At 52.8% G+C, this 22,226-nt stretch overlaps 1 protein-coding gene across 1 annotated transcript in view; it reads left to right on the top strand.

Annotated features, from left to right (window-relative positions):
- The window catches only part of SLC38A8 (solute carrier family 38 member 8), a 35,089-nt gene extending 14,881 nt beyond the window's left edge, over positions 1 to 20,208 (top strand). The window contains exons 7-11 of the mRNA XM_050775065.1: positions 6,541 to 6,655; positions 12,243 to 12,390; positions 12,798 to 13,006; positions 16,479 to 16,530; positions 20,001 to 20,208. Coding sequence (XP_050631022.1) covers positions 6,541 to 6,655; positions 12,243 to 12,390; positions 12,798 to 13,006; positions 16,479 to 16,530; positions 20,001 to 20,094 — 618 coding nt within the window. The 3' untranslated portion in view covers positions 20,095 to 20,208. The remainder of the gene's footprint in view (positions 1 to 6,540; positions 6,656 to 12,242; positions 12,391 to 12,797; positions 13,007 to 16,478; positions 16,531 to 20,000) is intronic.
- Positions 20,209 to 22,226: the final 2,018 nt, after the last annotated feature.

Below are 22,226 nucleotides of genomic sequence, written 5' to 3'. Positions count from 1 at the left end.
TGTGGCATGGTGCTGGGGGAAAGGTGGCCAGGGATGGGGGGACAGCAGGGAGGAGGCGGGCCTGGGCTCAGTCCCCTGCTTCTGGGCTGTCATGGGTACCCCTAGCCCTCCTAGTGGGTGGCAGCAGACACTGTTCTTCCATTGTTTTTTGTCTGTTTTTCTTTTTTGAGTTGTAGTCTCACTCTTGTTGCCCAGGCTGGAGTGCAGTGGATCTCAGCTCACTGCAACCTCTGCCTCCCAGATTCAAGCAATTCTTCTGCCTCAGCCTCCCAAGTAGCTGGAACTACAGGTATGCGCCACCATGCCCAGCTAATTCTTTTTGGTATTTTTAGTACAGGGGGTTTTCACTATGTTGGTCAGGCTGGTCTCGAACTCCTGACCTCAAGCAATCTGCCCACCTCGGCCTCCCAGAGCGCTAAGATTATAGGCGTGAGCCACCGTGCCTGGCCATGTTGCTTATTTTAGGGAAGATTTACCTCTATCTCCTAAAAACAACCACCTATCCACTGCCTACTACCAGCACCAACAAAACCATTCCAAAGTAAAATCAAGTCCACAGGGAGATGCGTTCAGGGTTTACCACTGGATCTCAGCTTAGTAGCCATTGAGCTCTTCTCTTCTCTTGACCATCAGTGAGCTCTGCTTCTGTTCTTCATCTTGCCTTTTCTTTGAGAACCCTTTTCAGGAAAGAAAAAAATTCTGAAAGATTTCCATTTCTCTTCCGCATAATAAGTCAGCATGGGGCTTCAGGGCCTCAGCAAGCCACTTCCGTGGATTTCTCACATTGCTTCTTGCATGCCCAATATTTTGAAAGATCTAAAGAACTGATTTTGCTGTCAACTGTTTGTCTGGACTGGGTTTAACAACGCCTCTCTGTGCCCAAGCGCCATATGGTGCAGCAGACCCACACTGGGGCCGCCTCCCCGATGCTGGCAAGTGGTGCCCCTCACCTTTGCCTCCAGCCCTCATCCGATTCTCCTAGCAACCAGGCCTGGGCTGCGTCTCCAGGGACACGAGATGCTGAGATGAAGAGCGGGGAAGGATGAGAATTGAAGGAGTGGGAGTAGGGGCTCAGGGTAGAGGTGGGGGCTGCCAGGATCTCAAGCGGGGGAGAATAGATGTAGGTGAAGGTGCTGGGAAAGGGGGTGAGGCTGAAGAGGGCTGCAGGGAAGGGACGGTCACATACTATCATCAGGAACTCTGACCTGACTCAAACACAGCATCCCCGCCCAAATACATTTGGCAATGGGGCACCCCCGCCCCAGGCCTGTCCAGTCTGTGAGAGGGACTCAGGAGCAGAGGGGTCGTGTCCACCCCCAGCCAGTGCGGCTATGCCAGGATTTCTGGTGGTTTTTTTTTTTTTCTTTTGTGACAGACTCTCGCTCTGTTGCCCAGGCTGGAGTGCAGTGGCGCGATCTTGACTCACTGCAACCTCTGCCTCCTGGGTTAAAGCAATTCTCCTGCCTCAGCCTCTTGAGTAGCTGGAACTACAGGCACCTGCCACCATGCCCAGCTAATTTTTGTATTTTTAGTAGAGATGGGGTTTCACCACGTTGGCCAGGCTGGTCTCGATCTCTTGACCTTGTGATCCACCCACCTCAGCCTCCTAAAGTGCTGGGATTACAGGCGTGAACCACTGTGCCCAGCTGGTTTTTGTGGTCTTAAAAAACATTTTTGTTAAGATAGAATGCACATACCATGCCATTCACCTTTCTGAAGTGTACAACGTAATGGATTTTAGTATATTCAGAGCTGTGCCACCATCACAGTCAGTTGAGAACCTTTCTGTTGTTCCCAGAGGAAACCCATCGCCGTCAGTCGCTCTCCATTCTCCACCCCTGCCCGCAGCTTTTGTGCTTCCTGTCTCTCTGGATTTGCCTACGATGGCCCTCTCCTAGGAATGGAATCCCACTGTGGCCTTTAATGACAGGCTTCCCTCCCCACCATGTTGGTGAGATTCATCCATGTTGTAGCCACCCTATGTGTGGTCAAATAACGTTCCATTGTGTGGATAAGCTGCGCTTTATCCCTGTGTCCTTTGATGGACATCTGGGTGGGGTCCACTTTTTGGCCACTGTGTCGTCTTCCCATCTCCCCATCTCTTTCCATCACCGAGCAATGAGTGTCTGTACATTGCCACCACCTCCTGGGTGCCACCCGCCCTCAGCAGGCCTGCTCTGCTTCCCCTTATAAAACAAGTAGAAGCCAGGCACAGTGGCTCATACCTGTAATCCCAGGACTTTAAGAGGCTGAGGCTGGTGGATCACCTGAGGTCAGGAGTTCAAGACCAGCCTGGCCAACATGGTGAAACCCCATCTGAACAAAAAATACAAAAATTAGCTGGGCATGCTGGTGCGGGCCTGTACTCCCAGCTACTTGGGAGGCTGAATCAGAATCCTTTGAACCCAGGAGACGGAGGTTGCAGTGAGCCAAGATCATGCCACTGCACTCCAGCCAGGGCTACAGAGCAAGACTCTGTCTCAAATAAAAAACAACAAAAAACACCAGTAGAAACCCAACTGGGGAGTCAATGGGGAGAAAAGGAGGCACCCTCCTGCCCGCCAGCCTGTCGGGCACTACTGACTGTCTTCTCCCTTATACTGAACTCAGCTGTGCCCCTATATGCAGAGCTGCCGTTCTGGGACCCCCCACCTTGGGGCACCTGTAGTGCCCTGAAGGCAGAGCCTGCGATGGGGCTGAGGTGCTGGTGCCCCTTTAGGAACAGGAAAGGGGTATCACGGAGGTCCCCATTGTCGGCACTGGGGCTCCAGGTCCACAGGGCTGACCTGAGAGTGTGGGGTGAACCCCACAAGTGCCATGGAGGTGCAGGAGGCAGAGGGTTGATCCGCAGAGTCCCAGAGGTGTCGAGTCCCCACTGCTGGTGGAGCCCTCCCATAGGTCAGGGAAACCTGGGGGCAGAAAGCAGGGGTGCACGGCACGTGAGGTCAGTGGAAGGGGTGTGCTCAGTAGGGGCTGGAAGCCAGAGGGAGGAGGCCACTGTGCCCTCCTACATCTACAGAATGTGTCCTGGGAGTGGGAGGATGGCTGTGCTGGGCTTGTTTCCTTGGCTTTGCTCACTTGCACCGAGTAGGACTCATGAGTGACAGACAGCGGGGCTGGGTGAAGGGAGGCCTGGTGGCTACTGGGTGGGTTCACGGGATGGGTAGATGGGTAACCCCTGGAGTGTTCATTCAGCTGGGTGCAGGCTCCGATCCGGGCCCAAGTTCAGAGCCCTGAGCAAGGCATACGTGGTCATTGTTGTCGTGTGGTTGAGAGATGCTGAGCAGACAAAATGAAAAGCCTGCTTATGTTGAAGACACGGGCCGTGTGAGAGAGGAAACCAGCCCACTCGGGAGGACTCCCCGGGAGGGTGCGGAGGAGCTGGCTGGACCAGGAGAAAATCCTGCCAGAGGGACCAGCACAGGCAAAGGCCCTGAGGCAGGGAGGGGAGACCCAGCCAATCTGAGCTCCTTGTATAGGATCCTTGCAGGGTGGGCAGGAGCGAGGCATCGGCATGTTTGGTTTTAACCAGGAGTGAGTGAGTGAGTGGGTGTGATGGTGGGAACCAGCCCTGGGAGCCTGGGAAGAACACCGAACCCACCAGTGTGTCTGGACGGAGCAGCACCTCCCTACCCCTCGTGTCTGGACAGAGCAGCCTCCCTGCCCCTCGTGTCTGGACAGAGCAGAGCCTCCCCGCGCAGCCCTGGCTGTACATCAGTGTTCCCTTGGCTGTTCATGAATCACCAGTGTCCACAACCCACCCAAAGAAATGAATCCACGTGACTCATGGGCTCTTGGCATTGACTGTGTATGTTGTGCATTAAAAAAAATTATTGCACTGGGCTTGGTGGCTCACGCCTGTAATCCCAGCACTTTGGGAGGCTGAGGTGGGAGGATCACTTGAGGTCAGGAGTATGAGACCAGCCTGGACAACATGGTGAAACCCTGTCTCTACCAAAAATATAAAAACTTAGCTGGGCGTGCCTGTAATCCCAGCTACTCCGGAGGCTGAGGCAGGAGAGTCCTTTGAGGACTCAGGAGGCGGAGGTTGCGGTGAGCCAAGATGGCGCCACTTCATTCCATTCTGGGTGACAGAGTGAGACTCTGCCTCCCAGGCTCCAGCTACTCTCCTGCCTTAGCCTCCCAAATAGCTGGGATTATAGGCATGTGCCACCACACCTAATTTTTATACTTTTAGTAGAGATGGGATTTCACCTTGTTGGACAGGCTGGTCTCCAACTCCAGACCTCAGGTGATCCACCCGCCTCGGCATCCCAAAGTGCTGAGATTACAGGCATGAGCCACCACTCCCTCCTGCATTTAAAATTCTTATCCCTGTTGGGCATGGTGGCTCACACCTGAAATCTCAGCACTTAGGCAGGCCAAGGCAGGAGAGTTGCTTGAGCTCAGGAGTTTGAGACCAGCCTGGGCAATGCAGTAAGAACCCATCTCTACCAAAAAAAATTATAACCCCAATATGGCATGTCACATATACAGTATGTAGATTCTAAGTAGGTGTGCACCCACGTGACATGGTCAAGCCCCCAGGACCCCCTTCATGACCTTTTCTAGTCAGTAGCACCCACCCTACCCAAACCACCATACTGCCTTCTAGCACAGGTTCATGTGGGTTGGTTATACCCCCAGGGAACATTTGGCCATGTCTGGAGACATTTTGGGTTGTCACAACTTGGGGGAGGGGGGCTGCTACTGGCATCTAGTAGGTCCCGGCCAGGGACACTGCACAACATCCCCCTGCCCCAATCATCACACAGGGCGGCTGCTGGAGTTATCCCACACTGGACACCAATCGTGCCAAGTCTGAGAAACCCTGGTGTAGAATCGTTCATCTTGTAACTTGAACTTTGCATCCATTAACGGAAACATTCTCTGCTGTCTGGCTGCTTTTTCTTGTGAGACAGAGTCTCTGTCTTTCAGGCTGGAGTGCAGTGGCACGATCTTGGCTCACTGCAACCTCTGCCTCCCAGATTCCAGCAATTCACCTGCCTCAGCCTCCCGAGTAGCTGGGATTACAGGTGCTCACCACCATGCCCAGATTAATTTTTGTACTTTTAGAGATGGAGTTTTGCCATGTTGGCCAGGCTGGTCTCGAACTCCTGACCGCAAGTGATCTGCCCCCTTTGGCCTCCCAAAGTGCTGGGATGACAGGTGTGAGCCACCGCGCCCGGCCCCTATCTGGCTTCTTTTGTTCAACGTTCTGTCTGTGAGATTCTTCTGTGTTGAGGTGCACGGTTCTTTGTCAGAGCCATGTCATGCTCTGTGTGTTAGCATCCTGCCACTGATTTACGCCCTCTGCTCTTGGTGGGCATGTGGGTTGTGTCTGTTGGGAATGACGCTCAAAATCTTTTTTTTTTTTTTTTTTTTTTGAGACTGAGTCTGGCTCTGTCGCCCAGGCTGGAGTGCAGTGGCCGGATCTCAGCTCACTGCAAGCTCCGCCTCCCGGGTTTACGCCATTCTCCTGCCTCAGCCTCTGGAGTAGCTGGGACCACAGGCGCCCGCCACCTCGCCTGGCTAGTTTTTTGTATTTTTTAGTAGAGACGGGGTTTCACCGTGTTAGCCAGGATGGTCTCGATCTCCTGACCTTGTGATCCGCCCGTCTCAGCCTCCGAAAGTGCTGGGATTACAGGCTTGAGCCACCGCGCCCGGCAGACGCTCAAAATCTTAACGAAATTGAACACTCAAAGGATTCTTAGCAAAGTGATTTTACTTTTGTGCAGAGGGGTGCTTTTTCTTGGCCAGTTGCCATGAGAGCACACCTGAACAAAGGGGTACGAGGGCCTTTCTTCCTCACGCAAGTCCTGCCCCTGTACGCTTTTCCCACTGGCTGGGGTTGAGCCGCACAATCTAAACCAGTCTCGGTTGGTTAGACATTGGAACTTTTTTGAGATAAGGTGGGCAGGTAAGGAGGAGAGGGGAAAGGGGAAGGGGTGTTTGTAATGAGCTAGAGAGCTAGTTTTTTTTTTAAAGAAAAAGGAATGTGGCTGGGCGCGGTGGCTCACGCCTGTAATCCCAGCACTTTGGGAGGCCGAGGCAGGCGAATCACAAGGTCAGGAGATCGAGACCACGGTGAAACCCTGTCTCTACTAAAAATACAAAAAATGAGCCGGGCGAGCTGGCGGGCGCCTGTAGTCCCAGCTACTCAGGAGGCTGGGGCAGGAGAATGGCGTGAACCCGGGAGGCGGAGCTTGCAGTGAGCCGAGATCGCGCCACTGCACTCCAGCTTGGGCGACAGAGCAAGACTCCGTCTCAAAAAAAAAAAAAAAGAAAAAGGAATGTGAGCTGGTATTGATAACACCTGGTACTGTGGCGTGTTTGGACATGTAACAAAGGTAGGAAGGAAGAAAAAAAGGGAAAAGGGGTGGGGGTGTACTATGAATTAAAGAATAAAGGATTGATCAGGCTATTTGAAGAGAAACCTCATCCTATCCCACATTTCCCACCTTTTGGATATGAGTGCTTTTTCGCATCTCTGGTTCCGGGGGATGCCAGCATCCTGCTGAGCCGCCCTCTGTCTTGCAGTGTCACGAAGCTGCTGTCTCCATCTACTGTAGCATGAACAAGCGGAGCCTCCCCCACTGGGCCCTGGTCTCCGTGCTGTCCTTGCTGGCCTGCTGCCTCATCTATTCACTGACGGGTAAGGCCCTTCCCAGGCACCCCTGCAGAGGGTGGGGAGTAACAGTGAGAATCTCTCTAGAGAGTTTACCATGTGCTGGGCCCAATACTCCACGTTTTGAGCCCCTGGACTCGTTTAATTCTTAGTGTCCATAGGAAAAGGCCCCATTTCATAGATGAGGAAGCTGAGGCTCAGAGGCCCTCCAGAACTTGTTCAGGGTTTCACAGTTAGATGTGCAAAGCTGAGAACTGAACTCCAGCCTAGCCATCTCCACAGCTCCTGCTCTTACACACCACACCCCAGCCCTGCTGCCTGCTGTTCAAAGGACATTGACTGCTGTCGGTCATGACATTGTAACATCTGGGTGGTGGTTTACAAAACGTTTGTGGGTACAGTGGACTCAGGTGCTCACAAACTGTGTGTGGGAGGCAGAGGGTCTTTAAAGGTGAGGAAAGTGTGGCTCGGAGAGGGGCTGTGACACCCAAGGTCATACAGTGCGTCGGAAGCACAGACCCAGGTCTCTGGCACGGCTGGCTTCTGGTTGGCCCCTTCACTCCAGTCTTTTTTTCATTCACATCGTATCCTCCAATCTAGGAAGCTCTTGGGCTGCAGTGGGTCTGTCAGGCAGCCTTGGACTCCTGTGTGCTATGGTTTGAATATTTATCCTCTTTAAAACTCACGTTGACATTTAATCCCCGATGTGGTAGCGTTGAGAGGTGGGGCCTTCAAGAGGGGATTGGGGCATGAGGCCTCTGCCCTCATGAACAGATTAATCTATTCATGGGTTAATGGATTAATAGGTTATCATGGGAGTGGGGCTGGTGGCTTTGTAAGAAGAGGAAGAGAGTCCTGGGCTCACACGCTCAGCCCCCTCGCCATGTGACACCCTGCGTGCCACTTCAGGGCTCTGCAAAGTCCCCCCCAGCAAGAAGGCTCTCACCAGATGCAGCCTCTTGATCCTGGACTTCTCATAACTGAGAATCCTGGACTTCTCATATGGAGAAGTACAGACTTCTCCATAACTGTAAAAATATAAAATTCCTTTCTTTATAAATTACTCAGTTTCAGGCATTCAGTTGTAACCAACAAAAAATAGACTAAGACAGAAAATTGGTATAAAGAGTTGATGATTGACTACCTGGAACGTGGAAGTGGCTTTGGAGCTGGGCAATGAGTGTAGACTGGAAGAATTCGGAGGAGCAGGCTAGAAAAAGGCTAGATTCTGGTGAGGGCTTAGAGACAAGACTAGGGAACATTTGGAACTTCTTAGATGCTGTAGCTAGTCATGGATAGTAAAGGCTATTCTGAGGAGGTTTCCGACGGAACCAAGGAACAAGGGTTTGGAAGCTGGAGTAAAGGCCAAACCTGTTAGAAACTGGTAAATAACTTGGCTGAACCGTGTCCATGCCCGAGGGCTTTGTGGAAGGCTGAACTTGAACGGGAAGAACTGGCCGGGTGCCGCGGCTCATGCCTGTCATCCCAGCACTTTGGGAGGCCGAGGCAGGTGGATCACTTGAGGTCGGGATTTTGAGATCAGCCTGTCCAACATGGTAAAACCCTATTTCTATTAAAAATACAAAAAATTAGTTGGGCATGGTGGCGGGCACCTGTAATCCCAGCTACTCGGGAAGTTGAGGCAGGAGAATCACTTGAACCTGGGAGGCGGAGGTTGCAGTGAGCCAAGATTGTGCCACTGCACTCCAACCTGGGCAACGAGCAAGAGACTGTCTCCCCCGGCAAAAAAGGACGAACTAGGGTATCTGGCAGAAGAGATATCAAGTAGCAGAGCATTCACGATGCTGCATGGCTATTCTTAGCTGCTCACGTTATGCTGGGACAGGCAAAAAATGACTTGAAGAGGGAACTGATCATCAAAAGAGAAGCAAAGCAGCAAGATCTGGAACTCTTTCAGCCTGGCCGTGTAGAGTGCAGCGCGTGTTCTGGACAGGAAACCAAGGTTATGGCCCTGAGACCTTTTGCTAAGGAGATTAGTACAGAGAGAAAGGATTATCTAGAGAATGGAAGAAAGACCCTGAAGGCATTTCAGAGATCTTAGAGGCTGCCCCTCCCATGGCAGGCTCAGGGGCCTCCAGGGCAGGATGGTTCTGGGGACAGACCCAGGGTGCCTCCACAGGCTATCCTAGGTGCCCTCATGTCTCTGCTCCCTGGACCCTGGCACAGGGTTCCTTGCTGCACCAGCCTTGGCTCAAGTGGCCCCTGGTCTGACTCGTGCCACAGCCCCAGAGGTATAAGTGGTAAACCTTGGCAGGATCCATGTGGCACTAATTCTGCAGCCTGGCAGACAGAGCTACAGAAACTTGGCAGCCTCTGCCCAGATTTCAAAAGATGTTGTTCAGGCCAGGTGTGGTGGCTCATGCCTGTAATCCCAGCATTTTGGGAGGCTGAGGTGAGAGGACTGCTTGAGGCCAGGAATTCAAGACCAGCCTGGCCAATGTAGTGAGACCCTGTCTCTACAAAACATTTTTTTAAATTAGCAGAACATGGTGGTGTGAGCCTGTAGTTCGAGCTACTCAGGAGGCTGAGGCAGGAGGATCACTTGAGCCCTGGAGGTCAAGGCTGGAATGAGCTGTGATTGTGCCACTGCCCTCCAGCCTGGGTGACAGGGCAAGACCCTGTGTCAAAAAAAAAAAAAAGGATGTTGTGGAAAGCGTAGGAGTCCAGGCAGAGACTTGTCACAGCCGCAGAGCCACTCTACAGAGCCCCCATGAGGGCAGTGCCAAGTGGAAATGCAGGTTGGAGCTACTGCAGAGCATCTCTGCCAGGGCAGTGCCTAGTGGAGTCATGAGAGTGGGACCGCCGCTGGGGCTACAAACCGCGAAGTTAGCAGCAATGTGCAACGCCTGCCTGCAAAAGCTTCAGGCATCAAGTGCCAACCCCTGTGAACAGACACGTGGGCTGTACCCGGCAAAGCCGTAGGAGTGGAGTTGCCCCAGTGTGTCCAGGGGGTGGCACGTGGTGTCAAAACAGATGATCCTCCAGCTTGAAGCTTGAGCGTCTGCCCTGCTGGGTTTCAGACTTGCTTGGAGCCTTTACTCCTTGCCTTTGGCCTTGGTCTGTCTGCTGGGATGAGAATGTTTCTTTTGCCTGCACTGCCATTGTGTCTTGGAAGTAGATGGCTTTTGATTGCACAGGCTCGCAGACCAGACACTGGAGTTTGGACCTCTGAGTTGGTGCTGGAGCACATGAAGACTTTGGGGCCATGGGGTTGGAATAACTATAGGGTATTTATCTGTGAGGAGGATATGAGTTTTGGGGACCAGGGGCAGAATGCTGTGGTTTGATTCTTTGTCCCCTCCAAAACTCCTGTTGAAATGTAATTGCCAGTATGGCAGTATCAAGAGGTGAGGCTTTTAAGAAGCTGTGGAGTCATGAGGACGCTGCTCTCATGAACAGATTAATCCATTTGTGGTGAAGGGTTGAAGGATGCGCCATCTGCCAGTATGCCAAACTGGTACGTTGATTATTTCGGGTTGAAAATATCGGAGGCCAGGTATGGTGGCTCATGCTTGTAATCCCAGCACTGTGGGAGGCTGAGGCAGGTGGATCACGAGATCAGGAGATCGAGACCACCCTAGCTGACACAGTGAAACCCCGTGTCTACTAAAAATACAAAAAATTAGCTGGGCGTGGTGACACGTGCCTGTAATCCCGGCTGCTCAGGAGGCTGAGGCAGGAGAATCGCTTGAACGTGGGAGGTGGAGGTTGCAGTGAGTCGAGATTGTGCCACTGCAATCCAGCCTGGATGACAGAGTGAGACTCCATTTAAAAAAAAAAAAAATTAGGCTGGGCGCGGTGGCTCAAGCCTGTAATCCCAGCACTTTGGGAGGCCGAGACGGGCGGATCACGAGGTCAGGAGATCGAGACCATCCTGGCTAACACGGTGAAACCCCGTCTCTACTAAAAAATACAAAAAACTAGCCGGGTGAGGTGGCGGGCGCCTGTAGTCCCAGCTACTCGGGAGGCTGAGGCAGGAGAATGGTCTAAACCCGGGAGGCGGAGCTTGCAGTGAGCTGAGATCCGGCCACTGCACCCCAGCCTGGGAGACAGAGCAAGACTCTGTCTCAAAAAAAAAAAAAAAAAATTATACACACACACACACACACACACACACACACACACACGAGAAATTGTAGTTTCAGAAAGGGCTAGCTGATTGGACTCTTCCTGCAGGAGTTAAGCCATAAAAATTCCTCTGGGAGGGGCCCCTCCCCATGCCAGGGTGAGGAAATAGTCATCATCACTGGAAGGGGGATTTCTGGCTGCAATGGACCTGAATAAATCCACTTACTGAACTAGCCCTTAGCGTCTGCTAGTTTTATACCCACCCCATATATCTCCTAGTGACTCCCCTAGAAATTCACTGCCCCTGACCAGATCCCCTTTGGCCTGTTATTCCTTGTCAGTTTTATTCTTTGTCTAAAAAGTATAAAGGCATCTCATTTTGGCTGCTTCTTCAGACATCACTCTGTTAAGAGCCCATGTACATGGAGAATTAATAAGACCTGTAGGCTTTTCTCCTGTTGATCTGATTGTCTCACTGGTGTCGATTTCAGTTTCTAGGTCCAGCCGAAGAGCCCACGTAAGAGGCCTGGGGCAGGGGCTTAATGGATTAATGGGTGAATGGACTGATGGGTTATCATGGACATGGCACTGGTGGCTTTATAAGAAGAGGGAATGAGGACTGAGTCAGAGCTCACCCTCCTTGTCGTGCAATGCCCTGTGCCACCTCGGAACTCTGAAGACAGTCCCCATTGGCAAGAAGGCCTTCCCAGTGGGGTCACTCAGTCTTGGACTTCTCAGCCTTCATAACTATAGGAAGTAAATTTCTTTTCTTTATGAGATGCCCAGTTTCAGGTATTCTGTTGTAAGCAACAGAAAATGGACTAAGATACTGTGGTTACTCAGGAAACTTGCTGGGTGACTCCCTCCCCAGCAGAGGAGGTCCCATCAGTCTGTAGTCCATGGGTCAGACTCAGTGATTCAGTGTCACCTCCACATGTTCTCACTGCCAGGGCCATGGGACCTCTCAGAAAGGGCTTGCAGAGAGGTGAAAGGGATGTGGCTATTAGTCAGAGGCAGATGTCTCAGGACAGGGCAGGCAACCGGGGGTGATGGAAGCAGCATCACTCTGTTGGGGCAAAGGGCCTGGTGCTGTAGTCCTCAGTCCACGAAAACTAGCTGTGTGATTCCAGGCATTCGTTGACACCCTGGCTCTTGGTTTTCCCCATTTGGAAATGTGTGCACAGCTAGCTGCTTTCTTTAGATGTCGTAGGAGTGAGATGGACAGGGCATGGGAGGTGTGTTTGTATTTTTCAGAGTGTTCTGTGCTTCTAGTCAACACACGTGCTATGGGTAAGCTCTGTGCACCAGCTCTGTGAGCGATTTGAAAGAAGGACAAGTGGCGGATTTGTCTGCAGGAGTTTTGAATCCGTGGAGCAGAGTCATGTATAGGCTTAGGACAGGAAAGCGTTGGGCTGTCCCTTCCAAAATCCTAGGTGGTAAAGCCAGGCACTCTCCATCTGTTGGTGGGGGAGGGGACAGCATTTTCCTAATTCACTCTCTGGCTTCCGTCCTTTCCCACCTTCAGGGGTTTATGGCTTCCTGACCTTTGGGACAGAAGTTTCTGCTGACATCTTGATGTCCTACCCAGGCAATGACATGGTCATCATTGTGGCCCGGGTCCTTTTTGCTGTCTCCATCGTAACTGTCTACCCCATCGTGCTCTTCCTGGGGAGGTGAGGCCTGGCTCAGTGGGGGGCACCGTTCAGCATGGTCTGCTGACGTGTGCTGTGATTCAGCATGTGCCAGGTGTGGGTTACATGGCTGTGGGACTACCATCATCTCCAGTTGTAGAGAGGAGGAAACAGGCACAGAGGATTTAGGTAGATTGCCCAAAGTCACCCCGTGAGTGTGTGTCACAGCCAGGACTGGAACTCGAACCATGTGCTTTATCCCCTGTCCCATGGGCTGCCTGATGGTGGCAGAACCCCTGAGGGTTGGCAAGATCTCCTGGGGAATTAATGCCTGACTGTGGAACAGGAGCCCTGGCGGGGGGGGACTCCTGGAGGACTGGGGGAGCAGCTGGCAGGTGGAGGCTGGTGCCCCTGGGATGCCCATTGTCTGTGTTGGGCGTGGCCTCCAGGTCGGTGATGCAGGATTTCTGGAGGAGAAGCTGCTTGCAGGGATGGGGGCCCAGGGCCCTGGCTGACCCCTCAGGGCTGTGGGTCCGGATGCCGCTGACTGTCCTGTGGGTCACCGTGACGCTCGCCATGGTGCTGTTTATGCCCGACCTCAGCGAGATCGTCAGCATCATCGGAGGCATCAGTTCCTTCTTCATCTTCATCTTCCCAGGTGAGGCCCCTGCTTTCCAGGCTTTCTGCCCACTCGTTCTTCCCTGTTCATCTCTGTGGGGACTCCCCGTGTTGGAGGTCAAGGTTCTGGAAGGTGGGAGACGCATACAGGTAGGATTAAGGCCCCATGTAGGTGCCCTGTTTATTGAGCCAGGCACAGGGCTTGGGCTTTACATACCTTCACTCACTCATTGAACATCTCAGTAGCTCCTGATACGCTTTGGCTGTGTTCCCACCCAAGTCTCACCTTGCACTGTGATAATCCCCATCTGTGAAGGGCAGGGCAAGGTGGAGATAGTTGAATCAAGGGGGTGGTTCCACCCCTACTGTTCTCGTGGTAGTGAATAAGTCTTATGAGATCCTATGGTTTTATAAATGGGACTTCCCCCACACAAGCTCTCTTGCCTGCCACCATGTAAGACATGACTTTGCTCCTTATTCACCTTTTGCCATGATTGTGAGGCCTCCCAAGCCATGTGGAACTGTGAGTCCATTAAACCTCTTTCCTTTATAAACTACCTAGCCTCTGGCCGGGCACAGTGGCTCACACCTGTAATCCCAGCACTTTGGGAGGCTGAGGCAGGCAGATCACCTGAGGTCAGGAGTTCGAGACCAGCCTGACCAACATGGAGAAACCCTTTCTCTACTAAAAATACAAAATTAGCCATCCATGGTGGCACATGCCTGTAATCCCAGCTACTTGGGAGGCTTAGGCAGGAGAATCACTTGAACCCGGGAGGCAGAGGTTGCGGTGAGCCAAGATCGTGCCACTGCACACCAGCCTAGGCAACAAAAGTGAAACTCCATCTCAAAAAACAAAAACAAACCATTACCTAGTCCCTGGTAGGTCTTTATTAGCAGCACGCAAGCAGACTAATACAGCTCCTGATGGACATCCTTGACAGAGGCACCTTTATTATCCCACTCCATAGATGGGAAGACCGAGGCCCTGAACCCCCCATGGGGCACAGCTAGTGTGCAGCAGGGCTGAGGGTCAATCATACAGCTCTGTCCGTGCTACTGCTGGTACCTCCTGGTAAAGGATTTTGTTTTATTAAAAAAGAAAATCATATATGTGAAAGTCACGTGGCTCAAGGCACCCTGTGAAGGCTCCCTCCCCTCCTGCCCCCAGGCCCTGGAGGCAAACACTGTTTCTGCGAAGGATGGTTTCTTAGGAAACCTTCCCAAAGTTAGTGTGCGATGGAGAGCTGTTCCAATTCAGAACAGCCCAAGCGTTATCTGAGGGGAAGCCAGCAAGGAGGAGCTGGAGGGATGCTTCTTCCAGAGGAAGAGAGAACACTGTAGTGACCCACTGGAGCCCAGAACAGAGACCCTACATCCGCAGTGGGGGCTGTTCCAGGGCCCCACGCACAGCAAATGCTAAGTACACAGTCAAGGGTCCCTCAGTGCGTGTTCCGTGAGTGGACCCTGTGATTCAGCCGTGAGAGGAACCCCGTCAAGGAGACATTGAGCTTGGGGACCCTTAGCCAGATATCCCCAGTACCCTAATGCAGCCCTTATGTCAAACAGACAAGAAGTAGATGCTCATTGGTGAAACTTACAGAAAGCACAGGAGAAGCTCTTAGAGGTTTTCCAAAACTCGAATGAGGGAATGAAACGAAATGAAACATTGTTCAGGGTCCCAGGTAAGTGGGTGGTGACAACTTTGTCAATAGTCCGGAGGTGGGGGATGGAAGAATTGAGGTCCACAGAGAAACCTTGGTTATCAGAGGCCAACTGATGTGTGGAATATGAAAAGCGGGTTCTTAGCAGGTGAGTTAAGATTCAGGGGTTGTCTTTGATATAGTCCCTTGAGAATCTAACTGTACCTGCCCTAGCTCCTGTAAATTGGGGTCTACTGGGATTAAGGGATAAAAACTGCGGAAGTGAAGGGAGGGGAGGAGAACAGCCACCCACTCTGCTCCTGGCTCTGCACGGAGCTCTTAGAGGTGAGGGGTGTGGCCATGTGGCTCCTCCCTCAGGTTCTGGGTGGAGCTTTCAAAGAAATGAGGGGTGTGGCCACGTGGATTCTCCCTTGGGCTTGGGGTGGAGCTTTCAGAGGTGAGGGTGTGGCTACAAAGCTCCTTCTTCGACTCTGGGCAGGACTTTCAGAGGTGAGGGGTGTAGCCATACAACTGCTCCTGCACGCTCTGGACAAAGCTTTCATTGATGGGGGTGTGGCTACACGGCTCCTCCCTCAGTTGTGGGCTGGACTTTCAGAGGTGAGGGCGTGGCTATGCAGCTCCTCACTCAGGCTCTGGGTGAGGCTTTCAGAGGTGAGGGGTGTGGCTGTGTGGCTTCTCCCTCTGGCTTGGGGTGGAGCTTTCAGAGGTGAGGGTGTGGCTACACAGCTCCTCTCGGCTCTGGGCGGGGCTTTCATAGGTGAGGGGTGTGGCCACACGGCTCCTCCCTCAGGCTTTGGAGCTTTCAGAGATGAGGGGTGTGGCCATGCAGTTCCTCCCTCAGCTCTGGGTGGGGCTTTCAGAGGTGAGAGTGTGGTCACACAGCCCCTCCCTCAGGCTCTGGGCGGGGCTTTCAGGGCTGAGGGTGTGGCCACACTGCTGCTCACTCCAGCTCCGGGTGGAGCTTCTCAGAGGTGAGGGTGTGGCCACGTGGCTCCTCCGTCACACTGCCTGGTCTGGGCTGCTGGATTAAGTTCTGGTTCTGTGATCAGGTGGCCAGTTGTAGCACTGGCTGTTTCCTGTGCTGGGAAGGACTGCCCAGGACAGGTTTGGGATAAGAGAGGATCCTTTGGGAACCTGAGGTCGAGCTACATGGCCCTGAATCCTAGCAGACCTATTAAAAAAAAAAGAAAAAGAAAAAAAGTTTGGGTGCAGTGGCTCACACCTGTAATCCCAGCAGTTTGAGAGGCTGAGGCGGGAAGATCACGAGGTCGAGGTTGAGACCATCCTGGCCAACATAGTGAAACCCCGTCTCTACTAAAAATACAAATATCAGCTGGGCGTGGTGGCATGTGCCTGTAGTCCCAGCTACTCAGGAGGCTGAGGCATGAGAATCGTTTGAACCCGGGAGGTGGAGGTTGCAGTGGGCTGAGATGGTGCCACTGCACTCCAGCCTGGCAACAGAGTGAGACTCTGTCTCAAAATAATAATAATAATAATAATAATGGTAGCTGCCAGTTGCTGAGCCCTTCCTGGGCGTCAGGCATGGACTCTCACCATCTCCTCACAGACCCTGCTGTGGAGGGCATGTTGTCAAGGTTGCCTGAAACACGGGGCTCTGGGAAGCCAGTTGTTGCCAGACCTCTGGCTGAGTCACAAGGCATGTTGAGCTGGGACTCCAGCCCCATCCTTCCAGTTCCACTGCGTTCCCTCTCCAGGGGGCCTGAGCCAGGGGCACCTGTGGGCAGAGGCCTTGCTGGCCTCCTGGGTCCCTGAGGACTTCTCCTGGGACCTCTTTGTTGCTTTGGGTTTGATAACGAAGAGCTGAGGGTGACCCTGTCTTTTTTGCAGGTTTGTGCCTCATCTGCGCAATGGGCATCGAGCCTATAGGACCAAGAGTCAAGTAAGTGTCCCTAAGATGAAGTGGCAACCTGGGCGTGCCCCGGATCAGAGTAAGAATGCCTCAGGGGACCCTGGACATCCTATTTCCCATCCTCCGCATCCTGCAGATGAGAAACCTGCAGGCCACAGGAAGAGAGTCTGTGTCCACCCACTATGAGGGCATCTGAGCCAGGACAGGAGCCCAGGCCAGTGATGCCGGGTCCTGCAAGGGCTTTCCCTTCTGCTTTGAGGGTCTGTAGTTGGGATTTCATGTAGATTCCAGCCTCTGGAAGCACCCAGTGGTGCATCTGTACCCTCCTTTGCTGCCTGGCTCGGACCCAGGGCAGGATCAGGGTGCAGGCTGAGTTAGAGAGACCCCATGGCCGGCCAGACACCAGAACAACATGTTCTATCACAGCAGTGGGCTGCCGTTCCGAGGCTCCTCTGCTAGGCACTGTGCTAGGTCCTTTTACATATTCACCTCCCCACCATACCCGGATGTCTCCATCCTACAGATGAGGAGGCGGGCCAGGAGGCTAGTGAGGACAGAACTAGGTTGCAACTCAGGCCCCTGGCCCCCAGGCCCCGTGCTAACCCACCTGCCTGGCATACAGTGCTGTTGAGACCAAAGAATTTGGATCTTTCCTTTATCTGACAAATATTTATCCCTGAGCGGGCCTGTGGATCAGACACAACTGAGCCTGTCTGCTTTGCCACTGGGCAGCTGAGTCTGACCCACTGAAGAGGATGACGTGCACATGAATGATGGGCTCTTCCTCAGCCACCCCTGGGGAGCCTGCGGGTCTGGGTGACTCCCTCCCATTCCACAGATGTGGAAACTGAGGCTGAGACAGGTAAAGAGATGAGATATTAGTTTTCTGGGGTCGTTGTAACAAATTACCACAAATTGGGACCTGGTGGGGAGGCTTCAGGCCACAGAAATGATTTTTGTTTCCCGGTTCTGGAGCCAGGAGTGTGAAATCAAGGTGTTGGCAGGGCTGGACTCGCTGAAGGCTCCTCAGCTTCCGGTGGCCCCAGGTGCTCCTTGGCCTGTGGCTACATCACTCCAGTCTCTGCCTCTGTCTTTATCTAGCTTTCTCCCTGTGTCTCTGGGTCTCAAATATCCCTCTGCTTTTACTTATTTTATTTTATTTTATTTTATTTTATTTTATTTTTTTTTTTTTTGAGACGGAGTCTCGCTTTGTCGCCCAGGCTGGAGTGCAGTGGCGGGATCTCAGCTCACTGCAAGCTCCGCCTCCCGGGTTCACGCCATTCTCCTGCCTCAGCCTCTCGAGTAGCTGGGACTACAGGCGCCCGCCAACTCGCCCGGCTAGTTTTTTGTATTTTTTAGTAAAGACAGGGTTTCACTGTGTTAGCCAGGATGGTCTCGATCTCCTGACCTCGTGATCCGCCCGTCTCGGCCTCCCAAAGTGCTGGGATTACGGGCTTGAGCCACCGCGCCCGGCCACTTATTTTATTTTTTGAGACAGAGTCTTGCTCTGTTGCTCAGGCTGGAGTGCAGTGGTGTAATCATGGCTCACTACAGCCTCAACCTCCTGGGCTCAAGCGATCTTCCTGCCTCAGCCTCCCGCAGGAGCTGGGCCCACAGACGCCCACCACCACACCTGGCTGCTTTTCTTTTATAAAGATACCTACTATTGGATTTAGGGTCCACCCTAAATCTAGGTAGCATCTTCTGTCAAGATCTTTCACTTAATTACATCTGCAAAACCCAGTTTCCAGATACGCTCGCCAGCACAGGTTCCAGGTGGACATGAATTTTGGGGGCCACCCTTCACCCCACCACAGATAATGTTAAATGACAGCAACCATGAACTTGGGGCCCAGGTGTAGGTCTGTTCCCCTCTAGCCCCCGTCCCTCTAGCCCCATTGAGCCCATGCTTGGTTTTTGCAAAGGAGCAGGCCTGGCCTGGTTTCTTCTGGATTGAGAGCAGTTTTTCTGGATGTTTCTAAACCTGCCTTGGGTTTAGAACTAGCCTCCCAATGTCTGGCAACCCACTAAGCTGCTCATTCCCTGGGGCGCTGTTTGGAGTCTTCGTGCTTTTGTTTTCTCCCTTGATCTGAGCTCACAACAGTTTTTACTGATGAGCTTTCAAGATATTTTTATTGCTAAAACTGCTTTAGGTCCTTCTAATACATCAGCACTGTTCCAGGAGTGCCGCAGCCCACGGGCACATTGGCCTCACAGTGCCGGCACAGATGAATGGATGTTTATGGCGCTGAACAGCCGTGCTGAGATGCTGCTTGGTTAGAAATGTTCCTTCCATGACAGCCCATCTTTCTGGCCTTTGTTAATGGGGCCAGAAATACCTCTGGCGGCCCTGCCATTTTGTGGGAATCTTGTTATCGCTCTGACCTCCTTGTCTACCCCGTCTCTGGTTACATTACGAAGCTCACAAATGTGGCCTCAGTGGCTGCCGGTCCCAGCCACCTCTGCCTCCTGCGTCCTCATCCCCTGCCCCTCTGAGATGGTGTGTGACTTAGAGCTTGCGTCTTCTCCTTCACTTTCATGGGGTTTCATCAGAGGCTGAGGAGCAGAAAGGGAGGAGGGTGGGGGGACTTTCAAAGCAGTGTCTCCCCTCTCTCCATGTCTTTTTCTGTTTTTGAGATGGAGTCTTGCTCTGTCCTCCAGGCTGGAGTGCAGTGATGCAATCTCGGCTCACTGCAACCTCTGCCTCCTGGGTTCAAGCAATTCTCCTGCCTCAGTCTCCCAAGTAGCTGGGAATACAGGTGCCTGCCACCATGCCTGGCTAATTTTTTATTTCTATTTTTAGTAGAGATGGGGTTTCGCCATGTTGGCCAGGCTGGTCTTGAACTCATGACTTCAGGTGCATCCGTCCGCCTCAGCCTCCCAAAGTGCTGGGATTATAGGTGGGTGCCACCGTGCCTGGCCCCCATGTCTTTTTATTTGATAAAATACTGGGGAGAAATGGGTTATGAAATAACAGGTGGGATCGGAGGGCTTTTAAAAATTGCCTGGGGCCAGGAACGGTGGCTCCCACCTGTAATTCCAGCACTCTGGGAAGCCGAGGAGGGCGAATCACTTGAGGTCAGGAGTTTGAGACCAGCCTAGCAAACATGGTGAAACTCCATCTCTACTAAAAATACAAAAATTGGCCCAGTGTCATGGTGCGTGCCTGTAGTCCCAGTTATTTGGGAGGCTGAGGCAGAATTGCTTGAACCCAGGAGGCAGAGGTTGCAGTGAGCTGAGATCGTGCCACTGCGCTCCAGCCTAGGCAACAGAACGAGACTCTACCTCCAAAAAAAAAAAAAATTGCCTGGGTACTTTGCACTTTGCTTCCCATTGTCTTGGAAGCCCGTCTCTACAGGTAATTGGGAATATTCTGAATTTTTCTTTTTTCCAAATTGATGACCCCGTACTGGGCTTTACATAGTGAATTTTCTGTGTGTGCATGGCTTGTTTGTGTAATAATCCAGAAAAGCACTGACATGGGTTTACTGATTTGGCAGGTGCTGCTTGGAGGTCTGGGGAGTGGTCTCTGTGCTGGTTGGCACCTTCATCTTCGGGCAGAGCACGGTGGCAGCGGTCTGGGAGATGTTTTGATGGGCAGCCAGTGCCGGGCAGGAAGGGGCCCTCCGGAGGCTGACCCCACGTGGCTGCTGTGTGCGGCTGGGAGACCGATGTCATTTCTCATCATAAAGATACTGGAGAGACTGATGCCTCTGCCTCCTCGGGCTGCTGGTTGGGCTCTGCTGGTTCGAAGGGTTTCTGGTACAAAGGTGAGGAAAGTTCTTATGGCCACTGTGATAAGTGACCACAACTGCATTCTGGTGGCTTAAAACAACAGACGCGGCCGGGCGCGGTGGCTCACGCCTGTAATCCCAGCACTTTGGGAGGCCGAGGTGGGTGGATCACAAGGTCAAGAGATTGAGACCACCCTAGCTAACACAGTGAAACCCCGTCTCTACTAAAAATACAAAAAATTAGCCGGGCATGGTGGCAGGCGCCTGTAGTCCCAGCTACTCAGGAGGCTGAGGCAGGAGAATGGCATGAACCCACGAGGTGGAGCTGGCAGTGAGCAGATATCGTGCCACTGCACTCCAGCCTGGGCGACAGAGTGAGACTCCGTCTCAAACAAAACAAAACAAACAAACAACCAGATGCTTACTGCATCACAGTTCTGGAGGCCAGGAGTCTGAAATCACATGTCATTAGGGCCATAGTCCTTCTGTGGGCTCTAGGGGAGGCTCCCTCCTGTCTCTTCCAGGTTCTAGAGGTGGCCGGCACTCCTTGGCTTGTGGCTGCCTCACTCCAGCCTCTTCTCTTGTCTTCATGTGACTGTCCCCTGTGTATCCTCTGTGACCAAATCCCTCTCTTACAAAGATACCCATCATTAAGTGAGCTCCTCCCACCCCCATATGTAGTATGATCTCATCTTACGTTGATTGCATCTTGTATGAATTAGGACCCGCAAAGATGCAATTTCCAAATAAGGTTATGTTCAGAGGTTCCAGGGGTTCAGCTTCAACGGATGTTTCTGGGAGATAAGATTCAGCCCATAAAAAGGGAGCTAGGGGCTGAGGCCTACATAATTGGCTTCAGACTGTCAGGACCAAGGGTGTCAGGCGAGGATATTGCACAGGGTTGGGAAGCCCCGAAGGGAGTGGAGGAGGCGTGGCTGGCGATGGTGACGGACTCAAGCGATCTTTTGGCCAGGGTGCAGGAAACGCCCGAATCCTGCCCTTGGCTGTGAGAGGCCCAAGGAGATGTATGCCCGGAACAGGCCATACCACCATGCACTTGGCCCATGCCCCACGGAGGGTGGATGACTCCAAGGAAACTGTGCTTTCCCTCCCACCAGCTGGACCCAAAGAGCCTGGAAGCCAAGTGGACTATTTGCTCCGCAGTTCTCCCTGGTGGCCTCCCCAATTCTGGGACAAGGAGTCATACTGGCAGCAGAGAGCGAGAGGAGACAAGAGGTCTGTTCCAGGACCTGGGTAAAGAAAAGGAGGTAGCTGGGCACAGTGGCTCACACCTATAATCCCAGCACTTTGGGAGGCTGAGGCAGGCAGATCACTTGAGGTCAGGAGCTTGAGAACCAGCCTGGCCAACATGGTGAAACCCCGTCTCTACTAAAAATACAAAAAAATTAGCTGGGCGTGGTAGGGGGCACCTGTAATCCCAGCTATTCAGGAAGCTGAGGCAGCAGAATCATTTGAAGCTGAGAGAGGGAGGTTGCAGTGAGCTGAGATTGTGCCACTGCCCTCTAGCCTGGGAGACAGAGTGATATTCCATCTCAACAACAATAATTAAAAAAAAAGGCCGGGCGCGGTGGCTCAAGCCTGTAATCCCAGCACTTTGGGAGGCCGAGACGGGCGGATCACGAGGTCAGGAGATCGAGACCATCCTGGCTAACACCGTGAAACCCTGTCTCTACTAAAAATACAAAAAACTAGCCGGGTGAGGTGGCGGGCGCCTGTAGTCCCAGCTACTCCGGAGGCTGAGGCAGGAGAATGGCCTAAACCCGGGAGGCGGAGCTTGCAGTGAGCTGAGATCCGGCCACTGCACTCCAGTCCGGGCTACAGAGCAAGACTCTGTCTCAAAAAAAAAAAAAAAAAAAAAAAAAAAAAGGCAATGGAGAGGCAGACAGGGACCCAGCTGCTCCTTTGCGTCCTCCCTGGCACTGACCCTGCACAGGCCCCGCTTGCTAGATTCAATTCAGGCCACGCTTCTCT

Source organism: Macaca thibetana, chromosome 20 (genome assembly GCF_024542745.1).
Source record: "Macaca thibetana thibetana isolate TM-01 chromosome 20, ASM2454274v1, whole genome shotgun sequence".
NCBI classification, from domain to species: domain Eukaryota; kingdom Metazoa; phylum Chordata; class Mammalia; order Primates; family Cercopithecidae; genus Macaca; species Macaca thibetana.
This window is presented reverse-complemented; position numbering and strand designations above follow the sequence as displayed.